This window comes from Trachinotus anak, unplaced genomic scaffold (assembly GCF_046630095.1).
Source record: "Trachinotus anak isolate AG129_WGS33_773 ecotype Australia unplaced genomic scaffold, CSIRO_AGI_Tana_v1 ptg000002l, whole genome shotgun sequence".
Taxonomy (NCBI): domain Eukaryota; kingdom Metazoa; phylum Chordata; class Actinopteri; order Carangiformes; family Carangidae; genus Trachinotus; species Trachinotus anak.
Genome location: NW_027273853.1, coordinates 20974167 through 20987837, shown reverse-complemented (window position 1 = coordinate 20987837; position 13671 = coordinate 20974167). Strand labels below are relative to the sequence as shown.

Below are 13671 nucleotides of genomic sequence, written 5' to 3'. Positions count from 1 at the left end.
TTCATATTCACACACTGAGACAAAGATTGAAGGGTGAGTCGAGGCTTAGTCAAAAGGTGTGTCATCACCACAGCCCCTCTGTAGGCCTGACTTGAGATCAGCAGTTCACCCCGAAGGTATTTGCCACTTCTCTCACCCGACTCCCCTGCTGTTTCTCTCTCTGCTTCTCTCACTGGCTTAACCTCTTATTCCTCTCTTCCACACCATTTTCCTCCCCCTGTGTTGCTGCCCAGTGTCTATGAGGGCCTCTGAGGCATTCTATTATTCCCCTGACAACACCCTCTCTCCACCCCATTCTTTCCCCTCTCTCCTTCTTCCTTATCTCTCTTCTCCCCACACACATATTGTCCTTACTCCGACCAGTTGTCGGCTCCACTGTAGCTGAGGACACTGCAGAGTCTTCATAGTAAAGGAGAATGTAATTGGCAGTGATTCTCCCAAACTCATTCCTTGGCAAGGTGGAACAAAATAAAGCTGCATCTAGCCTAGACATCTTTGGAAATCTCCAATGAAAACACCACAACATGAGGCACTGTCTCACATTTATTCAACAGAATAACAAATAGTGCTAGAAGCAACACCTGTGGAGTCTAAACAGCATGCCACCCTGTCTAAGGGGACCTTGTCACAAATAATACACCTTCACTAACTATAACAGAATAGAATGCATGTATTTTTCCAGTAAAGTTAGCTTTACTGAGTGTGTGAGGGGGACACACTCGTGCACCTCACGAATACCACTGTGTCCTGGTGTTGTTCATGTCCACTATATGTATGTAATACTTCAGAATGTATGCCGGTATGGAATTGAAGCACTTCTGTCATGTAATGGTCTGTCATGTTGCACCAACTACTGCTACCATTGTTTTTTCATCTCCCCATTTACACATGAACTACCGTAATTTCCGGACTATAAACCGCTACTTTTTTCACACGCTTTGAACCCTGCGGCTTAAACAACGATGCGGCTAATCTATGGATTTTTACGGGCTAACAGCCTCCAGGAGGCGAAAGTGACATTGAGAGCGACAACGAAAGAGAGACTGAGAAAGTGTGTGACGAAGTCATTCTGAGGCTGTTCAGTTCCGACACTGAAGACGACGACTTCAGTGGTTTTAGTGCGCAGGAGGAAGATGAAGATAGGGATCAGTGACTTTTCTGGTAGGCTAACGGCCTACGGCTGGTAGGCTGGTTATTTTTTTTTTAACCAGTCGTGTTACTGCTGTGACTGCTTGTTACTGCCGTGTTACAGGCACTGTTCGGAAAAAAGCACTTATTAAAATAAAAAATAAAAAATCTTTCTGTGTAAATATCTGATGTTACAACGTGGACACCTGCGGCTTATAAAGAGGTGCGGCCTATATATGTACAAATTCTTTTTTCTTTTTCAATTTAGTTGGTGCGGCTTATATTCAGGTGCGCTCAATAGTCCGGAAATTACGGTACTACCAGCACATTGTTGTAGAAACTCAAGCAAAGCCTGCATCGATTTAACCACACCTCTTCACTCTTTCTAAACCCCGATCATGTAATTTGCAAAAGGCTAAGTTATGTTATTAGTGTAGAGTCCAATAAAGATAGAATTTGAAAACCCATTGTTTTTCAGCCTTATTGAGCTGGTATTGCGTGAACCTAACTAGATATCCAAATGGCAGTCTAGTGGTATTGTATTGTGGATGGGAAAAACAAACCTTTGTAAAAAAAAAAAAAAGCATGACAGCTTACAACATTACCATCATGTGACTTCAAGTGTCTCAAGGTCAAGTGGAACCTTTTTTCCACTGGAGACAAATTAAAGCCACTCCTTCTTAGCTACGCTTAGGCTAAACCCATGGTAAATGTTACAGACCCACAGCACATGTGTGCAGTTTGTCAATGTCATGGAGGCTCGAAGCTGTCAAAAGAACTTAATAATGGAAGAGGCAATCTGCTTCTAATATCCTCAAACTTAATACGAACTCTCACAATTGAGAAGAGAAGCTAAAGATTTCACTTCATTGAAGTGAAAGAGAATCAGCATATGAAGTCAATAAGCAACAGCGCAGAGGATGGGTAGGATGCTGTTAGGGCTGGAAATTATTTAATGATATTGACTTTTAAATGTTATTTAACTGACTCTCTGAAAAAGCTAGAGAGAAAGAAAAAAGACAGAGAGGAGAGAGAAATAGAAAACATGCAGAGCAAACAAGAGAAGGAGCGTGCACGAGGACAAAAGATAAGACATGAAAGGAAACAAAACTTTTATTGCATACTGATCCAATACAATTCTGGATAGATGTAACAGTTGTTAAATAAAAATGGACCCAACACAAGTCAAACACACATTCCGTAAAACCACATCATGCATGCAGGGTTTAATAATACCAAGCTAAAGATGAGCATCACATGGAAAGCTAACCACCAGGTCTCCATCTGATTTGAGTACCCAGATGATAAATAAAGTGAGAGGAGGAGAAGGCCTGACTTAAAGAAATGAGACATCAAGGCTAAACTGATATTAAAAAAATTTTAAAAAAAACTCAGACATCCGGCAGAGCGGACCATCTGCATTCGCAGATAAAAGTGAAATGTGCTTTTCTCAGTGGACAATAGGGCCCCATCATGTGTCACAAACCATATCTGCAGAGACAGAGAGAGAGAAAGCAGAAATAAAATGTGTGTATTTGTGTCTGGCCCATGCAAGCTGCAAGAAAGAGAGCGAGAAGGGGTTGCGATAAGCAGTGCAGCAGCTCCAAGGCTGTGGCAGATCCACAAAGCCTGTAGTATCAGGGGGTTGGCCTCTGGCTATCCTCACAGCAAACACTTTCCATGCCACTGCTGTTAACAGCTCCTCCGGGGTCTATATCACCAACAGTTGGAGAACGTATGCACGGATAGCTGGAGGGGGAAGGGAGGCCTGTTTGTTGTGTAAAGGCTCCTCTCTTCCTCTCCTTTGCGTCTTTCTTTATTTCTTCCTCCCCCACTCCCCTCCCACTTTCTGCTCACACATGGTTCCTCCAGGAGCCATCATCTGACAACACCCTCCACCCCCACACGTAACCACCTCCTGCCACATGACAAACATGCATACACAGCCATAACACCACAGGAAAACGCCCTCGCATCCTCAGGATGTACTGTTCATCTGATCATCAGAGGAAAGCATCAGCATCTTTTGAGTTACTGCCAGATATATCTGACTGACTGCATCAAAACAAGAACCTGTTGGCAGATTTGCCTGCAAAGTCATTCATGATTAACAACACGTCTGTTTGTCATGTCCTTCACATCTGCCACAAACAGCATTTTGACGCATTAAAACAATTAGAGCCTGCAGGCAAAGGACACCATTTGCTCATGAAAACATGCAAAGAGGAAGAACGACTACAGGTTGTTCTAAACCAACCACAACACCAAGTGGGAACAGTGACAAACACCAAATATAGCTTATACACTACACAGCTGTAAGGTCAGTTTCAACTTTCAGTTGTGCTTTATTATAGTGTCAGTGTCAGGGCCAGGTGGGACAGGTGGCTGAGCTTTAGTGAGGACACGTATGGTGGACAGATCCCTACGGACCCAAGCTCTCTCCACACTGACGGAGACCCTTTGCCTTGGCCTGGCTCTCTGGCTATGTGGGTGAGGTTCATTAAGCACAGGAGATGGGAGGCCACCCACTGCAACAGCACGTCTCATGCTTCCAGCCAGCTCTCAGCCAGCTCTGAGGAAGTCCCATCATCAACTTCCTCATATAAAATGGAGCTTCCTGCTTCAGCCGACATCCCAGTGGTCCCATTGTCTGACTTTATAAACATGCTCCAGTATATATGTGCATTAACACACACAAACACAAACAAATAGACAGTTAAAATTCAGCCTGCTGGCAAGTGTGGTTGTGGAGTCTTAAAAAAGAAGAAACATGACATAGGTGACTTGCAGCCTTGGAGGTAAATAGCACAGGCATACATGAAGAGGAAAGGCTACTTCAGTCTTCAGACTTCAGTATTTCAGACAAAGACTGTGACATGTTGGGTGAACACCTCTTTGTAAAGCATTACAACAAAAACAGCTTGTTGTGTCTGCAAGTGGGAAAGCTGCACTAGTGTCTAATACTTTTTTCAGAATGTTTAATCGGCATCAGATAAAGACGGAGAGTGTGAGCTGTTTGACTAGCTGTCTATTCAATCAGTGATTTCAATGCGACGTGAAGCCAAACTTAACAATGCCAGTTGCATTTATTTTATCAGACATATTTTCAAATTGTATCCTGACCATGTCTGCAGCCAGCTGGCCATTGGCTATAGTATTTGCACTGTGTTTAAATGCAACATTTAACAGAAGACATGTGGTGACACAGCATTGAGGCTTGTTGGCTCTATTTCTTTGAAGTCAGCCTAGCGTGTCAAGGTCTTGACATTCCCAAACAACGTCGCAAAGCTCCCAAGGCGCTTTGGCCACATTCAGACCGACCTCTGTGAAAAAACCCAGCCCCCTAATTTAACTGAATGAGACCACTCCATGATGTAACAGGGGTGCCAATGCAGAGGGCTCCAGCAGAAAAGCAGGCTGAACCAGTAAAAAAGTTGAATCAGGCTCAGCTTTTCCTGGAGCACAGCGCTTTATCTAGCCAAGGTGCTGCGTTGGCCAATTAAATATGTGTAAACACACATTTCTGGAGGATTACTTAGTAACATCCGTGACATATTACTACTATTCACCTGGGAATCATCAGAATGAAATATAAAATGACTGTCACCGTGATAACTTGTTGTGCGGCAAATGATAAGCCTACAGACTCATGGGTGTATTACTAAAACCGGCTTTCCTACATTGTATTTCATCGTGTCACTGGTGAGAGGAACAACATGCCCCGACCTTTTTTTTTTTTTTTTTAAATGCTGAGCCGTTTGTGGTCTGAACACACATTCAGATGTAATATTTCCAAACTCCAGTGTCATGGGTCAGAGAGCAACAACAACAGGACAAGCCCACATATTTTAGCACTAGTTAATATTACTTTGCTAATCATGCTTCCACCATGACTGAATGGATGGACAGTCAATATTTTGAAAAGTGTAAAAAAGTGTGAAGAAATATGTTGGGTTTGAGAACACTCAGAGTGTGCTAACCAGAAAACTTTATTTCAGCCTGCGGCCTCCTGCAGTCCATGTATTCAGCAAACTGTGTGTCAGGCAGGACCCTGCTAAATCCTTGCAGATCAAGATCCTTCCTCTGCATCCCCTCGTTCCACCTCAGACAGATCTCATCAGCACTGCTCTGAATGTTTCAACATCTCAGTGCTTCCACCCTCTTTACGTTTTACTTTCTATGCCTACTCTCTATTCTCTATAGGAACAAACAGAAGCATGTTCCAGGATAGATCTCTTTATTACCCCCTCTTACTGTAATGTTGAGTCACGCAGATACAGACACACACCAACGCAACAGAAAACATTGTTTCTTGGCAGGCTGAGCACATACATTAACCAGTAAGCTTTCCAGGGCTCCCACTGGATGAGACCTGGTTTGGTGAAGTTGTCATCACTTAGGTTGTCTCACTCTACTCATCTCTGCTTCATAATAAGCTGCAAACACACAGAGGGAGAAAGCAACACTGGAGGGATGCCGCCCCAGACTGGAGACAGAGAGAGGGAACCATGGGGAGCTGCAACAATGGAGCTGGCTGAAACAAACCCCAGTGTATGTGCCCCCTCTACCTCCCCCTCTGTGCACACACTCCCCATGTGAAACCATCTGATGCATGTACTGCTGCTCTCACTTGTCAATCACAATTGGGGGAGGGGCAGCAGCCTCTTACAAAGCTCCCCTCACAGTGCATGCAAGGGAGGGTATTAAAAAAGACATGCAAAAAGGTTCTTGATCTTCGAGGGGTATTCACAGAGTGTGAAAAAGTTTTGAAGGCATTATGCGCAGCCCGATCTGGAAAGGAAAGTGTCAGAGGTTGGTGTCTGTGAGGCTGTAAGAAGGGCTGAGCTGGGGATGTGTCAGTGGGTGGGACAGAAGGAAAGAAAGGGAAGGGATGCGAGGGATGAGTGAGCAGTACAGATCTGGGATGAGAATGGATCATTGTTCCAGTGGGGGGGCTCCAATCTGGATTTGACAATGAAGGTAAAGCAGGCCAAGGTCATAGGTAAACATATTTTCTGTGATTTCAGTCACCAATCCCTGGTCTCTGATGATGATTGAGAAGATATCACAGCCCATATCTTCTCTAATGTAAAGAAAAATAACTAATTCCAAGCTCTACTTGCTTTTGCTGATGATATGCTGCCACGCATCTTCACCACAACCAACCTTGGCCCTCACATCAAAGCCCCCTAATTGAGGCCAAACTGGCAACACATATTAAGTGACTGCTATCTGCAGTTATAAACCACAAAAACTGGGGATCGGCAAGAGTGTGTGTCTGTCTGAAGTTGGGCCATGATGGAGCAACACTTAAGCCTTGATCCCATTCCTCTTGTTAATCCATTTGCTTTGTAGACAACAGAAACAAGGACGTGCTCACAGGCAGCCTGCTCTCGCTTATTTACCAGATCTAATAGGACTAAATCTTCTTTTACAATCACACTGGGGGCTTCACAACAAAATAGGAGTCCCCTCCCCAGAAGGGCTGCAGCAGCAGCAGCTAGCACCCAGTCACAGTGAAGAGCCTCCACCCTTCAGGGGGAAGGGAAAGAAAGAACCACCATCTGGGGTTTAGTCATGGTGATGCCAGGGGCTGAGGCTCAGGGACAGGGAGACTGCTGGGGCTAGAGAAGGGGATGGGGTAGAGGGACTGCTAATGGGTACGGGGTATTGGAACATGTGATGTCGATAAGGATGGGGCTTGGGGAGAGGTAGACAGAGAGACTAGTTGTTGGACATGCTGGGTTGTATTTTGATAGGTAATGATGATTGAGAGGATATTACACAATCAAACAACAGGAGTAGAAAAAAGAATAAATGTTAACTGAGATTGTAAAGGCTCTGCACACCCAAACAGGTGTTTTCAGTTACTCTGGCTGATCAAACATCTAGTTAGGTTGGTGTTATGTGTTCCTTTGAGGAGATTTATGTCATGAACTAATTACCATAATAATTATGTAAACTGTCCCACCCAAGCAGGTGCAATAAAACAAACTGCCTGTACACACCCACACCGTCCTGACAAGAGGACTAATCGGGCAACTTAAGTGAAAATACCTGTGTGGGTGGAATATGGGTGTGTGAGGACTTTAAAGGCACAGGAGATATTGAGAAAAAGAGTCTCAGCACAGCTTTAACTTTATCAAAACATGGGAATAGGAATAAAGGGATACATAAAAAAAACTACAACTGGCTTTTAAGATTGGCTGCCATAAAAAAATGATTCTCTGCCCAATTTGAAACAGCAGACATGGAGACAGAAGCTGGTTTTCATCTTAAAAGTTAGTGTCTGCTCACTCTTTGAAGTAGACACTAAAGAAGAATAACAAACAATGGGGGGAAAAAAACCTACTTTAATGGCTGAGCTCTTTGCCTGAGGCCATCATGAGCAGTACAACACACCAGTACACACCAACACAAAATAAAGAGTGATTCCAACATAGACCAACAAGCTCCAAATCCACCAATTACAAGGAGGAGGAGGTAAAGATGTAAAAAAGTGCCATTAAACAATTACAAGATCATCATTTGAAAAATTAATATTGCCATTATGTAATAAATCTACACCACACTGAAAATAAGTTATCCATTGGGGCTCCTGCAACCAAGTGTTTTTGAGAATAAATTTAACTTTGGGATGAGAATACCAAAAAAGAGAAATAATGAGATAATGTGAGATAAAGAGAGAGACAGAGATAATGATAATGAACAAGAAATTGAGAGTGACATTTAACTACTGTACATGTGATTCCTTTATTGTTCAGGCAACGGTGCTGACATCAGACACTGCTGAAATGTCACTGATCAGAGTGACACGATTTGCAAGATCCCTTATAAACATCAATTATGTTTGATATAGATGGAATTTGCACAGTTGCAGCATGTGGAAACAGCAGGTGTCATCCTTCTTACACCAGGGTGGCAATGACCCCCTGCCAAATGTGTCTTTTGTGACTTCAAGTCTTCTGGGACATGATTTAAACCAGACCTGATGTAAAAGAACAGCAGCTGTGACACAAATGGCCCACAACCTTCAAATTTAAGGTCAAACCTAGACCCACATTTTGATATTTCAACATTTGAACCCATTGCAGCCGAATAGACATTTTAAGTGTTTCACTAGATTTCTCTTGATCCACACCATGATGGCATCTCCTTAACAGAAACCATTGCTGTGATCTTGTGGGGAACAAGTGATCTCAAGACTGCTGGCTGGCTTTGTCAGCACACTGCTGTGTAATTTTCCTTTTTTCAAATTAAAAGTATATGAACTAAGCAATTAACAACTGAACAGTGTGTTTCCCAGAATATTGCAAATGGGAAGTGCAATGTTTGTAAACTGTACAGGAAAAACAACCAAAAACAAGCCACAGCTGAAAGGCTTATAAATTTCTCACGTGTCTTAGCTCATTGCCACTTTAATAATGAACATCTCCAAAAAGGAGCTCAGACAATATAGATGATGACAAGCAGATGATGAAGATACATGGAATAAATGCATGAGGATGTGCCAAACAGGCTGCCAGCAGAGCATGGAGTGGGAAGATGACAAGGACAAAGGTCCTTGGCATGAAGGGCTATGTCTGGCAATAAACAGCACATCGTTGAGGATCCAGCGACAGAGGCCTGTAGCGTCTGTTGGCTGTGGGATTTCAGGCATCATTTCACAGATACATAGCCAAGAAATCAAGCATACGCCACAGAGACTAAAAGCCAAGGGAAGGGGACAGCCATGTTGACCATGGGCCTCCTTCCTGGAGATCAGCCTCTCGCTCTTTCATACTAATGTCCTTTCGCTTCCTCACTCTCCATCTCTAGGACAATTTTCTCCACTTTCCCTCTTTTCCCTCCCTCCCACTCATTCTTTCTTTCCTCTCCATCTCACCCACTTCTGTCTGTCTGTCTCTGTCTCTGTCTCTGTCTCTGTGTGTCTCTCTGTGTGTCTCTCTGTGTGTCTCTCTGTGTGTCTCTCTGTCTCTGTCTCTCTGTCTCTGTCTCTCTGTCTCTGTCTGTCTCTGTCTCTCTCTGTCACTCACACACACACTCACACTCACACTTTCTAGCTCCATGCCCACAGCCTCAGGAAAGTGGAAACCAGTGACAGTGAAGTGTATCAGCCCAGGAACAATGTGCAGGGGGCTGTTTTGTAAGGCTAGCCAAGGAGATTGGGGGAGACTCCATTATCACTGACCAGGACCGTAGAATGAAAAGAGCTGCTCCAACAGTACCACAGCAGCACTGTCAGACTGGATCACTGACTTTGTCAATTTCCACCCTGGTAGCAGTTTCACAGGGTACAAAGCATTGTAGTCTCAAATGTGACATTTCTTACAAAAGTCTCCACTATCAGAAAAAACAGGTGTTTCAGTGACACTATTACAGTAGTCAGTAGTTTCTGACATCTTAAGCTTTCCATACTTGTTATTCCTTCACTGAAGGTCAAAACCACTAGTTCTTCATGTCTTCATTGTGAAGAAATATGCCAACAGACCCCAGACTAATTACAATTCCATGACAAACCACTCTCCCTTATGAATCTCCCAAAGCTGACACCAGAAGGAAAAAACAGCATAGACAACAGAAAGAAATACTTGACATGCAAAGTTGGTTGAGGCCTTCAGCAGCCACGACATTAACCTCTGCTGTGTATAATAAAGAGGCCAGGTGGAAAAGCCTGACAAAGGTCGACAGCAGCCAATATAAGACACTGTGTCCACAAGGATGGACTGATGGTATGTCAGAGAATGTTGACACTAAAGCCCCGACCAGAGTGAAATCACTCAACGCCCCTCACTCTGTCATGACCAATGACAGCCACTTCCTGCCCCCTTTCCCAAACTCCGATTCTTAGGTAATTTAACCTGTACATCCAGAGCCAGGATTGCCACTGGAGCTGACTGACATCACCCAACCATTCTCACACAAGCACAGCAAAAAGCATCTTGTGGAAGAAGACAAAAGAAAATTAACTTCAAGTTGAAAGACTTTGTCACTTTTCAAAAATTATTCTGATTGATAATTTTCATTAACCTAAACTATACAAATCAAGGCAAAAAGTGTAATAGTGCTTGACTCGTGACAGTGCCCAGGCCAGCTTGTCTTGTTGCTGGTATGTGGCATTAAGCAAAACAAACATGTCTCATGACAGTTTCCTCTTATTTCAACACAAAGTCCTCAGAAAGTAAACACATTGGATCCAAATGTCCAGACTCTGGAAAAAGCCATTGCTGACTACTGTTCTACCTCACTGGTGTACCAATAGTCAAACTGACTATTTGATTGCAGAGATCACAGTGCTACGAGACAACAAAAAACAAACTCATCAGAAAGGACAGTGTCAGCTTATTCCTTTTATATCGGTATATCCAAAGTGTAGTGACTTGTGGGAAGACTACCTGTTAGTATTGGCAGTGCAAAAAGACAGAAGGTCTGATTAAGGTAGCCTGTGTCTCCTAATTTTATAACACCCTAACACTGGCATCTGTCCAAAAGCATGCTTTACACAACAAATGGAAAAGTGCACACAGGTGTAAAAGCAGAGCTCTAAGCACTCTGTACACTTGTTGCCACAATGAGAGGTGGGGTGCTTTTCACAATAAGAGATGGGGGAGTGTGATCGGGACCGAGTTCCAAATAACAAAAGGGACAGATATCAGCCGAACAGTGAGACTCCACCTTTAGATGCATGTTACGTTTCCAGATTGCACAACAGATCAAATAGTACAACACAAGTGACAGAATTGGGCCTTCTATAAATAAGATCTGAACTCATGACTGAGCGCTTATCTTGATAATTAGTGGAACAAAAGCCTCCATATAGACACAGCCACTTTAGATTTAGTCAGATTTAAACTTACTGGTATAAAAAGAGACTGGATTTGTGCTTTCTGTAAAACTAACAACACGTACTTTAGTTTATGACAATTTATCACAAGTACATCAATTCAGATCTGTTAATGAAAGACACAAACTAGTTTGTTAAATTGTCGCTTTTGCTATTACATATCAATAACTTTGTCAAGAGCAAAAAAAAAGTACTAAACCGTAAGTCTGTGTTTTGAATATCAAACATGGTGTGTATGCTTAGAATATGTTTTTTTTTTAGGTTAATAGTTTGTTCTTTCATAGAGTTGCAGTTGTGGTTATTTATACTGGATTCTAGTGCTGTTTTTATTGCATAAAAAAATAATTCTTGGTAGTGCTTGGTATGTTTAACATGCTGATATGTTCATCGAAATATTGTGACTTTTAAAGCCCATGGGGGATGAGACTTTGACACTCAAAAGATATATTTTGTGTGGAGTATCACAACGTAGGATCCAAGAATGTCATGAGGCCAATTTGGTACCGTTCACAATCACCCCATGTCCCAGTGGACCAACGACAGGGCTTCCAAAATTCATTAAGTGATTCAGACTGAGTGCTGATACTACAAATGAGTGACAAGATGGGATCAATTCAATACCATGTGCTCTACTTGTAGTTTTTCCCACCCAAAATAGTTTTGTGTAAAGCGGAGGTTTCTGCATTGATACTTTGATCCACAGACACAATATTGCTTAATGGTTCTTAAATATAACATGTACTTTCCACTGGCTTTGCATCAAAAACCTAAAGCAGTCACTTCTATTACTGCTTACTATCTAGCCATTATTAAAACTACAACTATAGGTAATTTTATAGCGAATTAAAGGAGTTAAAGGAGACCTTTAACATGTGCATCTGATTAAGATGTCAAAGTAAAGGATTACAACATCAATCTCAATATTTCCTCGAAATCCAGCTGAAGAGCCGTATCCCCCGGTGATTCGCTTAGTGATGCGGATAAAGACGAATACATCATTTGCACTGACGAGCAGCTGAACGACCCTCGTTACAAACAAACGGCTCAAATAATGCTTGGCCTACAGAATCGTTTGCAAAGTCAAATTAAAGCAACTCAACCAATCAGCTATTTGCAACTGGATAACGCAATATTGGAATTAACAACTCGTATTTTACGTAAATCCAAGAGTAAAATAACATCATAAGACCCTCAACTTTCATGTAAACTAAGCGCAGCCCCCCCCCCCCCCCATCTGGCTTGCACCTCATTTAATAACAAAGCGATGCCTGCGCGTGTTTCTCTCTCGAAAGGGGGTGGGGATGAATGAATGATGGAGGCTGTTGATGCGTAATGTTGACCTTACCAATTTCTCTAAAGTGCAATCATTCTTCGGAGGACCGAACAATCTCAATTAATTATGATGTAACACTTGAAACGACGTGTGTTGAATTTAGCTGTTATATATTTCAAAGAGCGAAGGCGTCGAGTGATAAAGTTTATTTATGAAAGCGTGGTGTAATAAAATGTGTTTATTCGGTGGCACGACGAAGCGCCGGGGGACGGTTTTACCTCTGTAACTTCTTGTGGCCGAGTGATATCGAAAACTAACGTTTGAAACGTCGCTTCTTGCAACAAAACGGGACTTGGGTGAGCAAACAATGCCCGAACAGCATCTGCGTCCCTATGGCTACCCAAGCCAGATGGCTTGCAACTGCAAGACAATAAACTCGACCCACACGCCATGAACTTAACTTTATCTGACAGAAGAAGAAAAAACAATACAGCAGCAAAGTGCATCCAGTAAGTCCAGTCAGTGCACGACTTTTCGCTCTTTAAATCAATTTATACAGTCGCATAAATAAGATGATCTAAATGAGGTTACATGTAAACGTTCACACGTTTCGCATCTTTTCGTCACGTTTCTCCTGAATTATTATTTCGTCTCATTTACCTTTTGTTTAAACGACAATTGCTAAGGTCGCTCTTCAACACAAACATGAAACTCTAGCCAAATAAAAACAAACGAATGGCACATGGTTCTGAAGTTACTCAGGGACACCGAGCATCCTTAGATTCAGAAAAATCCGCAACGTTACTATGGACATCGGACCATAAAATTATATGACTGCTATATTCAGCTGGCGTCTCCTGTGACATTTTTTTCAACTTTGATGACCAGCGATTAGCTGATAAAGCTAGCTTTCGTTAGCTGTGCTAAAGAGCTGGCTAGCTCGTTACCTAACAGGATTGCCTTAGTAACGTTAACGTATGAGAAGTTCAGAGAACACTGTTAATCTGGTTTATCAAATAGCTAGTTGAACAAAATTCGCTCCACACATCGCGTAGAGAAAAAAGCTGACACAAACAACTTTTCATTTCCGTCATGAAAGACATTCATGTGACTGAAAGCAACCACAACATTAATTTACCTCTATTTCAAAGTCTGGAAGGTTGAACGCCGTCCTGAACAGCGAGCAGAAGTGGGCTATGGCGGGGACTTCCCACCAAGACTGGATCTCTTCCACAGACACTGTACATCCCTGGGACATTTTCGGACTGGAGAAGTTGTGTGACGTTTGAACCTCACATTAGAAAGTGGTTTCTTCAGCGACTTATAATGTCTCCTTAACATTACAAATACGACAAAACTTGCTGCTGCCGTCCTGTGCGGACAGTTGCCATTGCGACCCGGGGAGCACTACAATCTGTTTCAATCA

General features: G+C 42.6%; 1 protein-coding gene across 1 annotated transcript in view; it reads right to left on the bottom strand.

Moving 5' to 3' along the window:
- Positions 1-13671, bottom strand: part of cecr2 (CECR2 histone acetyl-lysine reader) — a 36994-nt gene extending 23323 nt beyond the window's left edge. The window contains exon 1 of the mRNA XM_071505420.1: positions 13384-13671. Coding sequence (XP_071361521.1) covers positions 13384-13503 — 120 coding nt within the window. The 5' untranslated portion in view covers positions 13504-13671. The remainder of the gene's footprint in view (positions 1-13383) is intronic.